Consider the following 20839-nt stretch of genomic DNA (forward strand, 5'->3'; position numbering starts at 1 on the left):
TCATTATTGTTAGATAGGATAGAGAGAAATGGAGAGAGGAGGGGAAGACAGAGAGGGGGAGAGAAAGATAGACACCTGCAGACCTGCTTCACTGCCTGTGAAGCGACTCCCCTGCAGGTGGGGAGCCGGGGGCTGGAACCCCGATCCTTAAGCTGGTCCTTGTGCTTAGTGCCATGTGTGCCTAGCCTGCTGCAGCACTGCCTGACTTCCAGCTTTTCTATTCTTTATCCCTCTGGGAGTGTGGACCCAGGATCATTGTGGGGTACAGAAGGTGGGGAATATGGCTTCTGTAATTGCTTCCCCACTGGACATGAGCATTGGTAGGTTGATCCATACTCCCAGCATATACCCTATCTTTAAAAGTTATCTAAGACTACATTTCCCCTATTTTAATTTGAGTTTTTGTTTAATGTCACTTATGTTGATGTTTTGTATTTTTATTACCATCAGGTGTCTAACTTAGAAACAGCAGACTGACCCATGGGTTCAATATTTAAGGAATTTTATTAGGTTACAAATTTAATCTTTTTTTTCTGTATAAAACAACCTTTATTTTCCCCAAATAACATCAAAGCATCATTAATCACATCACTTAACCCCAGTGCTGCTTGACTCCCTTGTGCATTTCACCTTACACAAATTAATGTAAACTACTAGACTTAGGGTGCACATTTGAGATGTGGGGTCTGAAGGAGTGCCTAGAAGACTTTCACTTTGTCTATGAAATACTGTAGTTTGAACCACTTTTCATTTCTCCCCCTGTCCTTCTCCTCCTCCTCTTCTTTCTCCTTCTTTATTCCACATAAATGATCAGGGACCTCCCAGATCTATAAATTCATTCTTTGTGAACCGACACAGCAGAATTCTTGTTGATCATTATTAAGTCAATCAATAAATCAATTAAAAAAGAGATATCTGTTGCTTTAAATATATATTTTGGGATGGGAGTGGGGAGTGATGAGAGCTGAGACCTTGCATGTGTAAGGCTTTGGGCTCCATCCCCAGCGGAAGTCCCTGGGTAGGGGAGCAGTACTTTGTGCATTCTCTCTCTCTCTGTCTCTCTCTCCTTGTTTTCCCCTGGAAAGATAAGATAAAAAGTAAAAATTGTGGGAGTCAGGCGGTAGCGCAGCGGTTAAGCGCAGGTGGCACAAAGCACAGGACTGGCATAAGGATCCCGGTTCGAGCCCCTGGCTCCCCACTTGCAGGGGAGTCGCTTCACAGGCTTCGGTGAAGCAGGTCTGCAGGTGTCTGTCTTTCTCTCCCCCTCTCTGTCTTCCCCTCCTCTCTCCATTTCTCTCTGTCCTATCCAACAATGACGACATCAATAACAATAATAATAACTCCAACAATAAAAAAAAGGAACAAGGGCAACAAAAAGGGAAAATGAATAAATAAATATTAAAAAAATTTTTTTAAAGGTGAAAATTGTGTACCAGGGAGGTGGCTCATTGGTGGAGTACATGTACAAGAGTCTTGAGTTCAGTCTCCAATACCACATCAAATAATAATAGTAAATTTGGAAACCCTTGTTTAAGATCTGGGATAGCTCTTTCAGCTTAATTATGATCACTCTCAAATCAATCACATTCATATCATTCCTGTTTTGTTTTTATGTGATTGTTCCGTTTGTCTATTTAGAAAGCATGAAATCCGTACGAATGAAGATGGAGAAAGAGAATAATGCTGATTCTGGGTTTCTAGATCCACTTGTACTTAAAGCAAATTCATTCTGAGCGTCTGGCTACATTTGATTTTCTTTCTTTTTTAGAATGGTAGTAAATGAGCAGTATCATCAGTGTTAATTAATTCTTTACTGAATTGTTGAGTAGTTAAAATCTAAATAGTTGTTTCGTTGTTTTTGTTTCTATATTTCCTCCTTAAATTCTTCCCAGTATTTGATAGTTTCCAGTATTAGTTGGACTCTCATGGACGCAGAAATAGTTTAATCTACTACAAAGACAGACTGAACCTGAAGTCAAATGCCTGGGGCTGTATCTTCTGCTGTTTTCTACTTTAAATATTTTTAATTAAAGTTTTTTATTTATTCATTTGTTGATAGAGATAAAAAAGAAACTGAGATGGAATGGGGCGCTAGAGAGGGGGGGAGAGAGACATCTGCAGCACTACTTTATCAGTAGTGATGCTTCCTTCTGCAGGTGAGGACTGGGGGCTTGAACCACAGATCCTTGCACACTGTAACATGCATGCCAAACCAAGCGTACCACCACTCAGCCCCGTTCTGCTCTTTTTCACTCATGCAACTTTAAGAAAATTACTCAACATATATGAACGTCAGTTTCTCCCCTTTTCAGCTAGACAGAGAGACACAGAGAGAGGAAAATAGACCACAGCATTGAAGCTTCCTCCAGTGCAGTGGTGGCCAGTCCAACCTGGGCTGCACACATGGCAGTGGAGGTGTACTGTCCAGGTGAGCTATCGTGCCCACTCCCCACTCCCTCCCCATATTTCTTCTCAATCTAGTTTAGTGGTAATACATTCCTTTAGCTATTTTTGTTTTTATGAAAAACTCTTCATTACTTTTCCTAGCCTGACTGATAATCTAGTTGGCTAGAACATTTTAAGGTAGTTATCTTTTTGATTCAAGAGTATAAATATGTCCTGCTCTATCTTTCTAGCCTTTAGAGTTTCTGTTGAGAAATCAGCTGATAGTCTTATGGGCATTTTGACTTTTTTTTTTCTTTTCCTTTAACTGCTTTAAAACTTCTCTTTTTATTTTTGATCTTTGTCATTTTCATTATTCTGTGCCTTAGTGAGCTTAGGTTTGGAACTTTTTCTGAGGGAGCGATCTTTTGGAACTTCCTGGATCTGAAGATCTCCGTGTTCAGTTTGGGGAAATTTTCAGGCAGTATTTATTTAGTTAACAATTCTACCGTGTTTCTCTCTTTTCCTTCTTATTGATACACACACACACACACACACACACACCTCTTTCTTTCTTCTTCTTTTTTTTTTTTTTTTTTTTTTAAGAATCACAGAATAGGTCAAGATTCTCCTACTGAGATCTTAAGCAGATTGGTCTTAGGAAATCTACAAGACATATCATAAAACTATATGTATAGTTGTCCTACAACTCTCATATTATCTTCATTTGTTTTAGTTGTGGATATTTTCAGGGTGACTTCCTGTACCTAACTCACTACTATGATCTTTGACTTCTTTTTTTTTTTTTTATCTTTGACTCCTATCTTTCTGCTGGTGACCCCCTCAACAGTATTTTTTTAGATTCAGTTACTGTTTTCTGTATCTCTGACTTTAGTTATTATTTATTTCATTTTTTTATCTGACTGATTTCATTTTTTACAAAAAGGGAGATAGAGAAAGACAGACAGACGGACACTACACCATCCACACTTTTGGGGGTCTAGGCATGAACCTGGGTTGTGCACATGTCAAAGCAGCACACTATCCAAGTGAGCTATTTTGCCAGTGCTAACTTAACTCCCCCCCATCACCATTTTCACACCTCATATTATTAATAAACTCTTATGTAATTTGCGAAAAGTTTTTGTGAGAATCACATACATATTTTCTGGGGAATCTTGTTCTCAATATTTTAGTAAGTCTTTTGAGGAACCTCAGGGAAGGTTTATGGAGTTTTGTGACTGTATTCCTTCCTTGTGGCATTCAGAAAAATATCTTGCTATCTGCCAGAAATGAGACCAAAATGGTGGTTAGGAATATGACTATGAAAGAAATCTCATTTGTTGACAGTTGCACTTCTCAATGCTTCTAGTCCTGATTGTTGAAGGGTAATGGAGTTAGAAATGAATCCTTGTGGTCCGGGAGGTGGCGCAGTGATAAGGCTTTGGACTCTCAAGCATGAGGTCATGAGTTCAATCCCCGGCAGCACATGTGCCAGAGTGATGTCTGGTTCTTTCTCTCTCCTTCTATCTTTCTCATTAATAAATAAATAAAAATCTTAAAAAAAAAAGAAATGAATCCTTGAACACCTTATCTCAGATCATATTTAAAACTCTCAAACATAGACCTTGTTCTACCCTGAATCCCAGATGCATGAGTATAAACTGATTTTAGACTGACAGAGTTAATATTGATCTTGACTCTTGTCTGCACAGGTACTTCATTAACCATGGAGCCAGTGTGGGTATTGTGAATAACGAAGGGGAAGTCCCCTCTGACCTTGCAGAAGAGCCTGCCATGAAGGACCTTCTTCTGGAGCAAGTAAAGAAGCAAGGTAACCTGAGGGATTGAAGGAGGCCAAGAGAGACTATCAAACATTGCCACTTACAGAAAATAATCCATTAGCTGTGTATATAGGGAAATATAGCCTCTTTCTGCATAACATTAACCATCAACATCGTGTATTCTCCTAATAACTCACATAGAAATAGGCCAAATGACACAAAGACCAAAGGATGGATGTGACAGTAAGATTTTTGGACACTGATCAAATTCTGTTTGTGACTTTTATCTTTTTTTCTTAATAAAAGCTGAGAGTGGTACTAGTAAAGGTATTTAGGGTAATCACTGAAATGATTTTTAATCATGCTAACCATGACAATTATTCTGATAATTTTGTTAGGTAAAGAAGCTTACCTTGAAGAATAAATTCTATGGGGCCAGGTAATAACACACCAGGTCAAACACACTTAGTGCAAAGCATAAAACTTGTTGAAGGATCCCTAGTCAAGCTCCCGGCTACCACCTGTAGGGGGTAGGAGGGGGTAAGGAGCTTCACAAGCGTTGAAGCAGGTCTGCAGGTGTCTCTGTCTCTCTCCCTATCTCCTCCTTTTCTCTGTTTCTTTTTGTTCTATCAAATAAAAGGGGGGAAAAATAAATGGCCTCCAGTAGTTGTGGATTCATAGAGCCAGCAGTGATCACCCTGGAGGCAAAAAGAAAAAAAAAAAAAGGAATAAACTCTAAATTTCTTCCTATTTTAAATTTTTTGAAGAATTCGTTTCATAGCATAGGTCAACATTTTCCTAGCGAGATCTTGAGTAGACTCATCTTAGGAAGTTTGCTAGAAACATCATAGGTATTTGTAGACATGACTTATGGTAATTTTTAGTTTCTCTGACTTACTAGAACTAACTTATTAGACATCTACAATAAAAAAACAAACCAGCTCATTCTAAAGAATTAAGTTCAGTCATCTTCCATATATGCAACTTTAGATCAGACGGGCAGATCTGGCTGTGACCAGTGTACATATCATCCACGGTTTCATATATTCTGCAGCAGTAGAGTTGAGTAATTATGACTGGTTAAATATCTTACAAAATTGAAATGGTTTATATATAGCCCTTTATAAAATAGAAAAAAGTGTTCATCCCTATCTTAAAGTAATCATCTTCTGGGACAAGGAAAATAGTATAATGACTATGCAAAAATACTCTGGTGGGCTGGGGTAGATCATAATGGTTATGCAAAGAGGCTCTCATGCCCGAGTCTCCAAAGTCCTAGGTTCAATCCCCTGTACCACCATAAGCCAGAGCTGAGCAGTGCTCTTGTAAAAAATAAAATAAATTATAATATTATTTAAAATAAAATAAAAACATTAAAAAGTAAACACCCTTAAAAAAATACCATTGTGCCTGAGGTTCTGAGGTCCTAGGTTCAGTCCCCTGCATCACTATAAGCCAGAACTGAGCAGTGCTCTGGAAAAAAAAAATTCATGTTCTAGGGCTATAAACTACCAGTTTTTACAGTGTTTCCATAGGTTTTGTGCCTAATTGAATTAAATAATATAACATTTAGGGAGCTAGACAGTGGTACAATGGAATAACTGATATGACATATGTCATAGCAAACTGAAGAAGAATGAAATCTTACTAAAGTAACTTTAGTGTGGAAGTGCAAGGACCAACACAAAGATATTGGTTTGAGCCCCTTCCCAGCAGCTCCCCACCTGCAGGGGGATACTTCACAAGTAGTGAAGCAGGTATGCAGGTATCTATCTTTCTCTCTCCCTTTCTATCTCCCCTTCCTCTCTCAATTTCTCTCTGTCCTACCTAATAAAAATGGAAAAATGGCCACCAGGAGCAGTGAATTTGTAGTGCTGACATCGAGTCCCAGCAATAACCCTAGAGGCACAAAAAAAGGGGGGGGGGAGAAAATAATAATAATATTTAGATGACTGTCCAATCTCATTCAACCTTATTGCTTTGGATTAATGTTATAATTTACACATGTATTTTTTTACTAGTTGAATTTTTAAAAATAGTTTTGACCACTGACTCTATGATTACAAGTGCACTCTAAAAGAGGGGAAAAATACACTCTATTGGAAGAACTGTTCATTCATATATATGATAAATCTTGTAGCACTGTTAACTCTTTGTGTGCAGTTTTAGTCCATTCAAAATATGTTACCCTCTTCAACTCATCAGGAAAATATTAACACTTTTAATATAGATACATGTGCCCAACACTAGAGCATAAAAATCTATCAAACAGATACTAACAGATATGGACAATAATAGCAGAGGATGTCAGCACATCACTTTAAATGATGGGTAGATCATCCAGACAGAAAAATCAATATGGCAACTTGGGCTTCGTCTGAGAACAAATCAAGCTAATGGACACATACAGAGCCACAAAATCATCCATCCGTCATCCTTTCATCACTCATCCAGAATTCACATTCTTCTCAAGCGCACTCAAAACATTCTCCCTGGAAAATCACCCATTAGGTAACAAAACATGTCAGAAAAAATTTTTTAAAAAAAATTTATATATTTCTCTTTTTATTGAGCGGGTTCATTTATTAATTAATGAGGTGAGAGCAAGAGAGAGAAAGGGAACCGACGCATCACATGACAAACTCAGTTCCTCATGTTTGAGAGTCCAACACCCCATCCATTATACCACTTCCTGGACACAGGTCATAGCAAATTTAAGAATGAAATCTTACTAAAGTAACCTTTAAAAATTTTTTTTATATTTATTTATTCCCTTTTGTTGCCCTTGTTGTTTTATTGTTGTAGTTATTATTATTGTTGTCATCACTGTTGGATAGGACAGAGAGAAATGGAGAGAGATGGGGGAAGACAGAGAGGGGGAGAAAAAGATAGACACCTGCAGACCTGCTTCACCGCTTGTGAAGTGACTCCCCTGCAGGTAGGGAACTAGGGCTTGAACCAGAATCCTTACGCTGGTCCTTGCGCTTTGCTCCACCTGCGCTTTAACCTGCTACGCTACAACCTGACTCCCAGTAACCTTTTAAAAAATTATTTATTTATTTATTTTTAATTAATTAATTAATTTAAGAAAGGAGACATTAACAAAATCATAGGATGCGGCGGGTACAACTCCACACAATTTCCGCCACCCAATCTCCATATCCCCTCCCCTCCCCAATAGCTTTCCCATTCTCTATCCCTCTAGGAGCATGGACCCAGGGTCCTTGTGGGTTGCAGAAGGTGGGAGGTCTGGCTTCTGTAATTGCTTCCCTGCTGAACATGGACATTGACTGGTTGATCCATACTCCCAGTCTGCCTTTCTCTTTCCCTAGTAGGGTGAGTCTCTGGGGAAGCTGAGCTCCAGGACACATTGGTGGGGTCTTCAGTCCAGGGAAGCCTGACCGGCATCCTGATGGCATCTGGAACCTGGTGGCTGAAAAGAGAGTTAACATACAAAGCCAAGCAAATTGTTGAAGAATCATGGACCCAAAGGATGGAATAGTGGAGATGAAGTGTTGGGGGGTACTCACTGCAAACTCTAGTGTACTACTGCTTTCAGGTATATATTTGCCCTAGTTTATGGATACCTGTGAACATATGCTCTATCTCCTGGAAACTGGTCTATATCTAGGTTTTGGGACTTTGTTAGGAAGTGAACCACCTGGGATGGAATTAGAGAATACTATGAAAGGAAAGGTCTCACCCGAGTGATGAAGCTGAAGGGTTGTCGTTCCACACCTGAGGTCTCTGGACACACTCGTTGCGTTGATTAGATTGCAATCAGCGGAGCTTTTTTTTTTTTAAATTAGTGTTTTTTAAAAAAAAATATTTATTTTTTATTTATTTATTCCCTTTTGTTGCCCTTGTTGTTTTATTGTTGTAGTTATTATTGTTGTCGTTGTTGGATAGGACAGAGAGAAATGGAGAGAGGAGGGGAAGACAGAGAGGAGGAGAGAAAGATAGACACCTGCAGACCTGCTTCACCGCCTGTGAAGCGACTCCCCTGCAGGTGGGGAGCCGGGGTTCAAACCGGGATCCTTATGCCGGTTCTTGTGCTTTGCGCCACCTGCGCTTAACCCGCTGCGCTACAGCCCGACTCCCGGAGCTTTTTTTTTTTTTTTAAACCACAGTTGTATGAATCTGGACATTGGTAATGGAAGGAAACATTCACAGATAGGTAAAAGTTAGGCAACATACTCCTAAACAACAACCAATGGTTCTAAGAAGAAATCTTTTAAAATCTATTGAGACAAGTAGAAATGGAAACTATACCCATACTTATGTGATGGAGTAAAAGTTTATAGCAAAATGAAGTTTATAGCAATAAAAACCTACATTATGAAAACAAAAAGTTCTCAACCGAAATTTACATGTCAAGGGAAAAAAGAACAAACTAAGCCAAAAGTTAGCAAAAGTAAAGACACACAAAAATAGAAGTAGAGGAGACGGGGTGGTAGCACACTGGGTTAAGTGTACATAGTGTGAAGCTCTAGCACAGGCTCAAAGATCCTGGCTTGAGCCCCCGGCTCCCCACCTGCAGGGAAGTCACTTCATGAGTAGTGAAGCAGGTCTGCAGGTGTCTGTCTTTCTCTTCCCCTTTCTGTGTTCCTTTCCTCTCTCAGTTTCTCTTTGTCCTATCCAGCAACAACAGCAGCAATAACAACAACAAAAATGAAAGAAAATGGCCTCCAGGAGCAGTGGATTTGTAGTGCAGGCACTGAGCCTCAATGATAACCCTAGAGGCAAAAAAAAAAAAAAAAAGGGTAGAAATGATTGAAATATGGCTGGGAAGACAGCAAATGGTGATGCAAAAGAGATTCATGCCTGAGACTCTGAGGCTCCAGGTTCAATCCCAAGAACCACCATTAGCTAAAACTGAGCAATGCTCTGGTCTTTCTGTCTTTCTCTGTCTCTCCCTCATTAAAATATAAAATAAGTAAAATATTAGAAAAGAAATAAATGAAATAGAGACCAGAAAAATAGTAGGAAAGACCATCAAAAACTAAGGAAGGTTTTTTTTCTTCTTTTTTTTTATATTTATTTATTTATTTTCCTTTTTGTTGCCCTTGTTTTTTATTATTGTTGTAGTTATTGTTGTTGTTATTGGTGTCGTCATTGTTGGATAGGACAGAGAGAAATGGAGAGAGGAGGGGAAGACAGAGAGGGGGAGAGAAAGACAGACACCTGCAGACCTGCTTCACCACTTGTGAAGTGACTCCCCTGCAGGTGGGGAGCCGGGGCCTCGAACTGGGATCCTTAGTTGGTCCTTGAGCTTAGCTCCACCTGCGCTTAACCCACTGTGCTGCTGCCTGACTCCCCCCCCTTTTTTTTCTTCTGAAAGATAAACATGTGGACAACCTTTTTAGTTAAGCTAAGGTACAAAGATTTGAATAAATAAAATCAGGAATGAAGAATAGATTCTTCTTCTAGCATTTGCCAGAAGAATAGATAAGAACTGGTATCACAGAAACACAAAGGGTTATAAGAAGTTATTGTGGAGAATTGGTAGCAAATTGTATAACCTAGAAGGAATTGACAAATTCTTAAAAGTATGCAGTCTACCAAAGCTGAAATAAAGAAGAAATAGAAATTTTTAACAGAATATGAACAAGCAAAGTGATGGAATCAGTAGTCAAACAAGGAAAGTCAAGGACCAGATGGCTTCGTTGATGGATTCTACCAAACATTTAAAGAAGAATTAATCACCTGGTAGAAAAGCATATTGGTTATGTAGATATTTTTTATGCCTGAGGCTGTGAGATCCCACGTTCAATCTACACCCCCACTATAAACCAGAACTGAGAAGTGCTGATACCAAAAACAAAACAAACCCCACTCTTTCTAAGATCCTTTCAAAGAAATTAAAGAGAGGACACCCAAGGTGTCACCCAAATTGTATGAGGGCAACTTTCCCTTCATATCCAAGTCAAATAGCAAAGCAAGCAAAGAAAACTAAAGGCCAACATCACTAATGACTATAGATGATATAAAAATTCTTAACAGTATGCTAACAAATTACATTTACCAGCATTTGATGATAGCATAATCAAATAGGACTTATCTCTGTGATAAAAGGGTGGATTCATATCTACAAATCAATAACTAATGACACACCAGGTTAGCATTGTACTAAAAGTCATAGCCAGAGTGATGGAGCAAAAAAGAAAAAGAAAAGCACAGGAAAAAGAAAAAGAGGGGAAAAAAGGGAAAGGAAAAAGAAAAAAAAAAGCACAGGAAAAAAAGAAAAGAGAAAAAGAAGAAGAAAATAAGAAAAGACACTTCAACTAGAAAGATAAAAGTGTAATCACCTTATTTTGCCAATGATATGATCTTATGTAGAGAAAAATCTTAAAGACCAACCAAAGCACTTAGAACTAAGAAGTGAATTTGGTTAAGTTACAAATGCAGACACAGTAATGCATAGTGTGCTTCCCTTTAGTGCTCATCAGTTTTGACAAATTGGAGCTTTGTGTCAGTCCTGCATAGTACAGTCTATCAGCGCAATTTGTTTAAAAGAATGTGCTCACTTCATGTTTCCCTGGCACATTTCAATAATCTTTGCAATATTTTCATTGTTTTCATTACTGCTTTATCTGTTATGGTATTCTATGAAATTTGCTATTTCTATTGTAATTGCTTGGGAACACTATGACCTATGTCCATATAAGGTAACAAAAATAATCAGTAGGTATTGTCTGTGTTCTGACCTCTCCCCCTGCTGAACATTTCTCCCTTTTCTTGAGCCTTCCTATTCCCCAGAGACACAACACTATTGAAATCAGGCCAATCAATAACCTTACAATAGTCTCTAAAAGAAAAGTCTCGTTGCTCTCGTTTTAAATGAAAAGCTAGAAATGATTAAGCTTAGTGAGCAAGACCTTTCAAAAGCCATCATAAGTCAAAAGCTAAATCTCAGGCAGGCTGTGAATGCAAAGGATACATTCTTAAAGGAGATGAAAAGTGTTACTGTAATCAAAATATGAATAGTAAGAAAGTGAAATGACCTTATTACTGATACAACGAAAGCTTTAGTGGTTTTTATAGAAGATCAAATTATCCACAACAATCCATAAGGTCAAAACGTAATCCAGACCAAGGTCCTAAATCTCTTCAATTCTGTGTAGGCTTAAAAGAGGCAACAAAGCTGCAGAAGAGAAAAAAAAAAATGTAGCTAAGAGAGATTAGTTCATAAGGTTTAAGGAAAGAAGTTATTGCCATAGCATTAAAATGTAAATTGAAATAGCAAGTGCTGACGTAGAAGTTGCATCAAGTGATCCAGAAGATCTAGCTAAGATAATGGTGGAGATGACTCGGGGCCGGGTGGCGGCACACGTGGTTGAGTGCACATGTTATAATGTGCAAGGACTCAGGTTTGAGCCCCTGGTCACCACTACAAGGGGAAAGCTTTGCAAGTAAGTGGTGAAGCAGTGCTGCAGGTATTTCTCATTTTCTCTCCCTCTTTATCTTCCCCTTCCCTCTTGATTTCTGGCTGTCTCTATCTAATAAAAAAATTTTAATAAAATTTAAAAAATCTCTCTTTAAAAAATAATAACTGCATTAAAAAACAGTGTTTTAATGTGGACAACACTGCCTTGTGTCCAGAAAAGATGCCATCTAGTATTATTGTAGTTACAGAGGACAAGTCAGTACCTGACATCCAAGGAAAGGCAGGGGCTATTGATTTTGATTTGAAGTCAGTGTTTACTTATCATTAGAAAAAAGTAAAGGGGGTCGGGTGGTAGTGCAGCAGGTTAAGTGCAGGTGGCCTGGAGCACAAGGACCAGCTAAATGATCCCGGTTCGAGCCCTGGTTCCCCACTTGCATGGGCGTTGCTCCACAGGTGATGAAGCAGGTCTGCAGGTGTCTATCTTTCCCCCTTTGTCTTCCCCGCCTCTCTCCATTTCTCGCTGTCCTATCCAACAACAATGATATCAACAACAATAATAACTACAGCAATAATAAAAAAACAAGGGCAACAAAAGGGAAAATAAAAAAATACATATTAAAAAAAAGAAAAATGTAGGGCCCTTAAGAATATACTAAATAGGGAGTCGAACAGTAGTTCAGTGGGTTAAGCACATGTGGCACAAAGTGCAAGGACCCATAAGGATCCGGGTTCAAGCCCCCGGCTCCCCACCTGCAGGAGAGTAGCTTCACAAGCAGTGAAGCTGGTCTGCAGGTGTCTATCTTTCTCTCCCCCTCTCTGTCTTCCCCTCCTCTCTCCATTTCCCTCTGTCCTATCCAACAATAATGATATCAATAACCACAAGAATAATAACTACAACAAATAAAGGGCAACAAAAGGGAATAAATAAAAAGAAAAGAAAACGTTGAAATGAATTAGCAGAATGAATTAGCAAGCATGAAAACTGTACATCTCCATCAGTTCTTGGGAAACCAGCAATATTATTAGTCAGCAATAATATCTTTAAATTAAAGTTTCTTTTTTTAAAATCATACTATAAACATGTGCTGCAACCCCGGCTTTGTTCTTCAATGTGTAGAGTATAAGCAGGGTATATTTAGTATATTCTTTAAAAAAAAATTTTTATATTATTTATTTTTCCCTTTTGTTGCCCTTGTTGTTTTATTGTTGTTGTTTATTGTCGCTGTTGGATAGGACAGAGAGAAAATGGAGAGACGAGGGGAAGACAGAGGGGGAGAGAAAGATAGACACCTGCAGACCTGCTTCACCGCCTGTGAAGCGACTCCCCTGCAGGTGGGGAGCCGGGGGCTGGAACTGGGGTCCTTAAGCCGGCCAAGGACACTTAACCTGCTGCACTACCTACCACCTGACTCCCGTCATTTCAACTTTTAAGTCTTTTTTCTTTCTTTCTTTCTTTCTTTCTTTTTTTTTTTTTTTTTTAAAAAAAAGCCCATGAAAGATTTTATTTTATTTTGTTTTGTTTTATTTTTACCTCCAGGGTTATTGCTGGGGCTCGGTGCCTGCACCACAAATCCACTGCTCCTGGAGGCCATTTTTTTCCTTTTTGTTGTCCTTATTGTTGTCATTGTTGTTGGATAGGACAGAGAGAAATGGAGAGAGGAGGGGAAGACAGAGAGGGGGAGAGAAAGATAGACACCTGCAGACCTGCTTCACCGCTTGTGAAGCGACCCCCCTGCAGGTGGGGAGCTGGGGGCTTGAACTGGGATTCTTAAGTCGGTCTTTGCGCTTTGCACCATGTGCACTTAACCTGCTGCGCTACTGCCCGGCCCCCTAAGTCTTTTCTCTTAAGACTTATATTTCATAAAGCCATGGCTGCCTTAGATAGATCCCTCTGATATATCTAAACAGAATTAATCAAGAAATTTCTGGAAAGGTTTCATCATTCTTTTAAAAAAAGAAATGACTGAGGCCAGGTAGTGGCGCACTGGGTTAAGCGTACGTAACGTGTTAGATTCCGGGTTTGAACCCGGCACCCCACCTGCAGGGAGGGCGTTTCATGAGCAGTGGAGCAGTCTTTCTTTCTTTACCTCTCCACCTACCCTTCCCTCTCAATTTCTCTCTGTCCTGTCAAATAAAAATAAAATAGAAAGCGGGAATTTTTTTTTTTTAAAAAAGAAAACAATGGCCTCCAGAAGCTGTGGATTTGTAGTGTCCGCACCGAGCCCCAGTGATAACCCCGGTGGAAATAAATAAATGACTATTTTTAAAGATTTTAAAAAAATATTTATTTATTTATTTATCTTTCCCTTTTGTTGACCTTGTTGTTTTTTATTGTTGTAGTTATTACTAATGTTGTTGTTGTTGGATAGGACAGAGAGAAATGGAGAGGGGAGAAGACAGAGAGGGGGAGAGAAAGATAGACACCTGCAGACCTGCTTCACCGCTTGTGAAGTGACTCCCCTGCAGGTGGGGAGCAGGGGACTAGAACTGGGAAATGACTGCTTTAAAAGATTTGTTTATTTGTATGAGAGAGACCAGAACTCTGCTTAGCCCTGGCATATGGCAGGTCTATTGATAGAGCCTGGGAACTCTGGGGCCTCACGCATGCAACTTAGGTATGCTCTAAAACTGAGCTATCTCCCTGACTCAGCAGTGATCATTCTAGATGTCAGTTATGATTCATGGAAGGAGGTAAGATGTCAGCATGGAAGAAGTTGCTTTCAGCTCTCATGGATGACTTTGAGCGATTCAAGACTTATGTGAAGGAAGTCACTGCAAATGTGGACATTGCAAGAGAACTGTTGGTTTGTCCAAAAAGTTGTGACTCAATTTTGCATAGAAAAATGGAAAAACATATGTCCTGTCTTTTCCAACACCTCAATAGAACTATATGGAAGTATTCAGCCATGAGAAGGAAACCCTGCTATCTACAAAAAGTGTGGATGAACCTGAAGGCATTATGTTCTGTGAATTAAAACAGACAAAGACAAATGCCACATGCTTTCATTGTATATGCAATCTAAAAACAAAACAAAACAAACATACAAACAGAAAACGGAAGGAGAAAGTGGGAACACCACAGCCATGCTCCACCATTGTGTTCCCATTTGGTGGTAGGGTTCAAAGTGGGAGCTTCGGGAGTCAGGCGGTAGCGCAGCGGGTTAAATGCAGGTGGCGCAAAGCAAGGACCAGCGAAAGGATCCTGGTTTGAGCCTCTGGTTCCCCATCTGCAGGGGAGTCATTTCTCAAGTCATGAAGCAGGTCTATAGGTGTGTCTCTTTCTCTCCCCCCTCTGTCTTCCCTGCCTCTCTCCATTTCTCTCTGTCCTATCCAACAACAATGGCATCAGTAATAACTACAACAACAAAAAAAAACAACAAGGGCAACAAAAGGGAATAAATAAGTAAATAAATATTTTTTTAAAAAAGTGGGAGCTTCATACTTGGTGAGAAACATGCCCTATTGGTTGAGCAATCTCCCAACCCCCTGTAAAGGTTTGTTCACTTGTTTGTTTATAAATGAATGCATACGAGAGATAAAGAGGGAGACAGAAGACTGGGAAGATAGATCGCTTGGATAGTGCATTTGCTTTGCCACAGGCACAACCCCGTTTCGAGCCCAGCCCCTGTTGCACTGAGGGAAGCTGCAGTGCTGTGGTGTCTTTCTCTGTGTCTCTTTATCTCTCTCCCTGTCTTTCTATCTGAAAATATTGTCCTGGAGTAGTGAAGCCCTGGTGACAATGTGAGAAAGAAAGGAAAAAAAAAAAGGAAGAGAGGGAAGGAGAATGATTAGGGGTGGGGCCCAACTAGAACAGTAGCCTGACAATGCCAGATAATTGAACTCTGGTTCTCTTGCTCACAGGTCAGACATTCTATCTGCTGTGCCCCCTTGTGGGCCACACTTTAACAAGAGTTTTCATTCTAGTATTCTGGTGTGGTGAGTGGAACAGGACAACAGACACTAACTAGAACTACCATGGTTTGTAGCCTTTATCAAGATATTTAACATTTCTGCTATTTTCCTCATCTACTAAATGGGCGTGTAATAGCTGTCACGTACCTTAACGATTTGTTGGGAAACCAAGATCATGTAAAACATATAAAAGAAATTTGAAGTATAAACCTCCAAATAGATATTATAATGTAAAACTAATGTCCCCTTTAGTGTTTTTTTAATATTTATGTATTTATTTATTCCCTCTTATTGCCCTTGTTGTTTTATTGTTGTAGTTATTATTGTTGATGTTATTGATGTTGTTATTGTTGGATAGGACAGAGAGAAAGGGAGAGAGGAGGGGAAGACAGAGAGGGGGAGAGAAAGATAGACACCTGCAGACTGCAGACCTGCTTCACCGCCTGTGAAGTGACTCCCCTGCAGGTGGCGAGCCAGGGGCTTGAACCAGGATCTTTACACTGGTCCTTGCTTAACCCACTGCACTATTGCCCGATACCCCCCTTTAGTCTTTACTGACAAGAATTCTATATGTTTTCTTAATCATCTACCATTATGTAATAATACTTAACTTGATAATTTAACACTGGTAAGTCTATTAATATGCATATAAATGTCATTGTTCTTCTAAATGAGGAGAAAAAAATTTAAATATTGGACAAGAGAGCGATTCCAGCAGTACTTTGGCATTCACAATGCAAAGGATCAGACTCAAGACCTCATGCTTTTGAGTCTAGAATTCACTGTTGTGCCACCTCCTGGGCTACATGAAGAATAAGTTTGGAGGTAGACTAACTTGATGACTTAAATTGCTATTTGTGTTCCTATGTATGATATGCTTTGAATCTAAAGAAAATCTATGATCAGATTTAAATTGACCTTTAATAACTCTGGCTTTCTGCTATCTGGTACCTATAGGAGTTGACCTAGAGCAGTCAAGGAAAGAAGAAGAACAACAGATGCTGCAAGATGCCCGCCAATGGCTCAACAGCGGGAAAATAGAGGATGTGCGGCAGGCTCGCTCTGGGGCCACAGCCCTTCATGTGGCTGCTGCCAAGGGCTACTCAGAGGTCCTCAGGTAGTGTCCGTCCGTTTATGTCAGTCAGGAATTGGAGTGACTGGAAGAAGATGAGTTGGGTTTTGAAAGCAGGCAGTGAATTCGATTTTCAGTGATGGTGTCTTTCTTTCTATCTGTTCTTTTCTTCCTTCCTTCCTTCCTCTTCCTTCCTTCTTCCCTTCTTTCCTTCCTTTCTCTTTGATGGCATTTATCCATGGATAATTTCTCGCTTGTCTGCCAATGCTTTAGCTTCCTACTGACATTTATGGTATGAAACAGAGTTGAGGTACACTGATCTAGAGAGTCACCTTCCACAATCTCTCCCAAATATATGATTCCTCATTACTGTTCCTCCAGCTCTCTTATTTCATGGCATGTGATACAGGGCAGACTTGTAATCATTTTGATCCTCTTTGAACACTATTTATTTATTTGAACTCTTTAGACTAGCTAGATTTTGAATGTGCAACATCCAGTTAGAGTAAGGTAGTCAAACTTTCATGAGAGGTTTGGAGTCAACTTGTTTCATATTTTCTTTATGCCCATATATGGTTTTATATAGCTCCTGGTGCTCATTGTTGGCAGGCTTTCTCAAATAAATGGGTTGTTAAAAAGCATGGTATATGGACGGGGGAGATAGTATAATGGTTATGCAAACAAACTGTCATACCTGAGGCTCCTAAGTCCCAGGTTCAGTCCCCCGCACCACCATAAGCCAGAGCTGAGCAGTGCTCTGGTGTTTCTCTGTGTCTCTCTCCCTTTCTCTCTGCATTTCTCTCAAATTTATACATGGTACGAGCATCCATTGCCAGAGTCTCTGAGTACTTTATATTCCAACTAATGTGGGATTTCTGATAGGTATGGCATTGTGTTGGTTCTCCATTTCAGCCCAAGAATTACATTCATATTTTATTAGCTTCTTGGAAGGTGTCTGGGCGCTCATAATATAGTGAATCTGAGGCAACACAATGAAGCTTGAGGCCTTAGGAGTCATACCTTCCTGCCTCCATGTACACAGATTATAGTTTTGCTGTTAGCTAGAAGCCTCTATAGATACTTTTGCAGACTTGGAGATATAACAAAATCTGCAGTTAAAAAAAAAACAACTCTCTATGGTAAACATATGGTATCCTAGAAAGGCAAATCAAAAAAGCTAGTAAGTAAAGTACCCTGAAGAGTATTGAGTTCTCATTTTGTGTAGTACGTCATCATGCCTACAGTGGAAAATGAAAACACACCATATAATAGAATGTCACAAACTGAGTTAGGCTTTATTTCATCTCAGCTGAAAACCTTCACACACATCCCTCTTGCACAATGGAATATGTATGTTCCTAGAAAGTGCCATATGATCTTCCAGAGAGGGTTGAAAATATGATCTATGATCAAGTCTCAGTGTAGTAAATAAACCTGAGATATGCCTTAGGGGGCAGAAACGATCACAGGACTCTTTAGAGTTCCAGGGCAAAGATCTGAATTTATCTATTGGGTGATAGTTTATTTGGCAGAAAACAGTGACATGGAGGAAGTAAATGTCTTGCCTGGGATTTTCTTTATAGACTTTTAATTCAGGCTGGCTATGAACTGAATGTTCAGGATAATGATGGTTGGACTCCACTCCATGCTGCAGCCCACTGGGGGGTGAAAGACGCTTGCTCCATCCTTGCAGAAGCCCTCTGTGACATGGACATCAGGAACAAACTGGTTAGTAGGTCTGACCCTCTGAAACGGCGATGAGATTGGTGGCTGGGTCTCTAGAACAAAAGATTCTAATGAATATGTCTATTGCATGTCCAGGCTGTTGTCCAGACAAACACACACTGTGCATTTAGTGATGGTTCTCTTCCTTCTCATCCAGCTCCGTTATCAACACAGAGATACTTGCTGTGTAAAATGAAATTCTCCTCTCCTAGCCTTCTGCTTCAATTTGTGTTGACACCCCTAGGTATTTATCATTGGCAAAGATGAGAATGTGGGGGGAGCTGAAGTCATGGATTATGATGAGATATGAAAGATTCCATTTTATTTTAATTCAAAGGCTTTTACTAGCTGAAATCTAATCACATCCAATGATTTTACATATTACAATGTTAAAAGTCCTTGAGTTTGACTGCAAGGTGTTATTTAACCTCACTTCACACAACTTAGAACTCTTGGAGAGCTTACTCCTCCATTGACTGATTGTCAAAGCTCTAGAAACATGGCTTTTAAACAAGTACGTGTACTGACTGCCTCTCCCCTGAACGCAGGTTTCATTCTCAGATTATGAGTTAGGGCCCTTAGCTGTGCTGGTATTTTCTAAAAGAGACAGTTCTTCTCTCACGTAAAGGAAGATGATCCCTGTACTTTAAAATCTTGTGTACTTGTGCCTTGGACCTCTTTCTGAGGTTTTTGAAAGCCCCTTCTTAAATTTATCATAGCAGTTAAGATAATTTCAGAACAGGCACGAAGAGAGATTTCAGTTGATTCTTTGACAAGAGATAACAAGCACTAGGGTGAGAATGATGATTTCCTCCACACTATTTTACAAAATGCAAAACTCTGTATTTTAAAAGAATATTTTATTTATTTATTCCCTTTTGTTGCCTTTATTGTTGTAGTTATTGTTGTTGTTGATGATGTCATTATTGGATAGGACAGAGAGAAATGGAGAGAGAAGGAGAAGACAGACAGAGGGAGAGAAAGATAGACACCTTCAGACCTGCTTCACCACTTGTGGAATGACTCCCCTGCAGGTGGGAAGCCAGGGGTTCAAACTGGGATCCTTACTCAGGTCCTTGCGCTTTGCACCATGTGCACTTAACCTGCTGTGCTACCGCCTGACTCCCGCAAAACTCTATATTTAAAGGATTTTCTGCTGCTTGTTGTATTTCCCTGGTGATAGATGAAGGAATTATCATACTATAGAGTAGATTAATCAGGGGACATCATCATGATGGAATCCACAGCATAAAGGGAATATTGTGTAGGACTCTTAGAAAGTCATGTGACCACCTCCCCTGTCTTCTGCTGGTCATGGCGCCCCTTTTTTCTGCCAGGGCCAGACACCATTTGATGTGGCAGACGAGGGTCTTGTGGAGCACTTGGAGATGCTCCAGAAGAAGCAGAATGTGGTGAGTCTCTGGCTGCTTTTTCTTGCAGTTTGCATTCCACACCAGGCATCCTAATCACTTGTCTTTGTCCTATCTACAGAGGGCTAAAAAGTGGGCATGGCTACATCCCAGAGGTGATGATTATTGCCTTCCCAGACTATGAGAGACAAAACTCGAGTAATCACCATTGTCATAGTATACTTGAAGACAGCCTCCAGGCAACTGGAAGCTAAAAGCAACACCTGAATAATTACCCTTGAATTCTGGGAAATGAATTTATAAACAAATCAAAATTTGTTTTCAAAATAGGGAGTATGAGAGTAGATACTTTTCACAACCTTTTAAAATTTATTAACTAAAAGGACATCTTTATTTAAAATAGATTAATTATAGAAAGAAATACGTTTCTTCCTACAGACACAAACACAACTAAAGGTGTTGTTTGGCATAGTACTTGCCCAGTGACCCATACTTGTTCTAGATTCATCAAACATCTAGGATTCAGCCCTCCTCCTCATTCAGAATCTTTTATTGTTTGGTCAGTGTGCCAGTCTGCTTAGTGCTGTGTCTGAGAACCACATTATGTGTGCCACCCATATGCAGACAGCAAAATGGAGATGCCTGTTCATTGTATAAATAAACAATGCATACTTCACAGTTTCTGCCTGTAAGAGGAGTAGGTAATTTGGGTGAGGGGAATGAAGATCAGTCAAGTTAGGGGTTTGAGGATTGCCTGTTCAGACATGATGGAATAGAAAAATCACTATCTTTTTTTTTTTTTTTCCTTTGTATAAGGGTATGTGAACTTAAGAGTAGGACAAAGGTCAGAGACATAACAATTCTGAATGAAAGAGCTACATTGGTCAGTGGGTATAATGGGAACAAACCAACCAAATGTATATCTACCCTTATTTCTATTCTGCATCATATCTGGACTGGCAAAGTGAAGGTCTTCCTTACTTCAAAATTCAGTGGGAAAGAATATATATCAGACAAACATACTTTTCAGTCCATTCTGTCTTCTTTGACAAACAACAGGAATCACTAAATGCTATATCAGTGCTATTATTTAACAGCTATAGCTTCCCTAATATAAGCTGTTTAGTTTGCATAGTTAGATTTCTGTTGTTTTTCAAAATTTTAATTTTAAAATAATTCTTAGACTTATGTAGTACTTACAATAATG

The 20839-nt window shown here is 39.5% G+C and overlaps 1 protein-coding gene across 14 annotated transcripts in view; it reads left to right on the top strand.

Moving 5' to 3' along the window:
• Positions 1–20839, top strand: part of PPP1R12B (protein phosphatase 1 regulatory subunit 12B) — a 235403-nt gene that overhangs the window by 63903 nt on the left and 150661 nt on the right. For all 14 annotated transcript variants that reach the window (XM_060178566.1, XM_060178576.1, XM_060178571.1 and 11 more), the window contains exons 3-6: positions 4098–4216; positions 16423–16582; positions 18121–18265; positions 19600–19674. In XM_060178566.1, coding sequence (XP_060034549.1) covers positions 4098–4216; positions 16423–16582; positions 18121–18265; positions 19600–19674 — 499 coding nt within the window. The remainder of the gene's footprint in view (positions 1–4097; positions 4217–16422; positions 16583–18120; positions 18266–19599; positions 19675–20839) is intronic.

The sequence above is a fragment of the Erinaceus europaeus genome, chromosome 19 (assembly GCF_950295315.1).
Source record: "Erinaceus europaeus chromosome 19, mEriEur2.1, whole genome shotgun sequence".
In the NCBI taxonomy this organism is placed as follows: Eukaryota; Metazoa; Chordata; class Mammalia; order Eulipotyphla; family Erinaceidae; genus Erinaceus; species Erinaceus europaeus.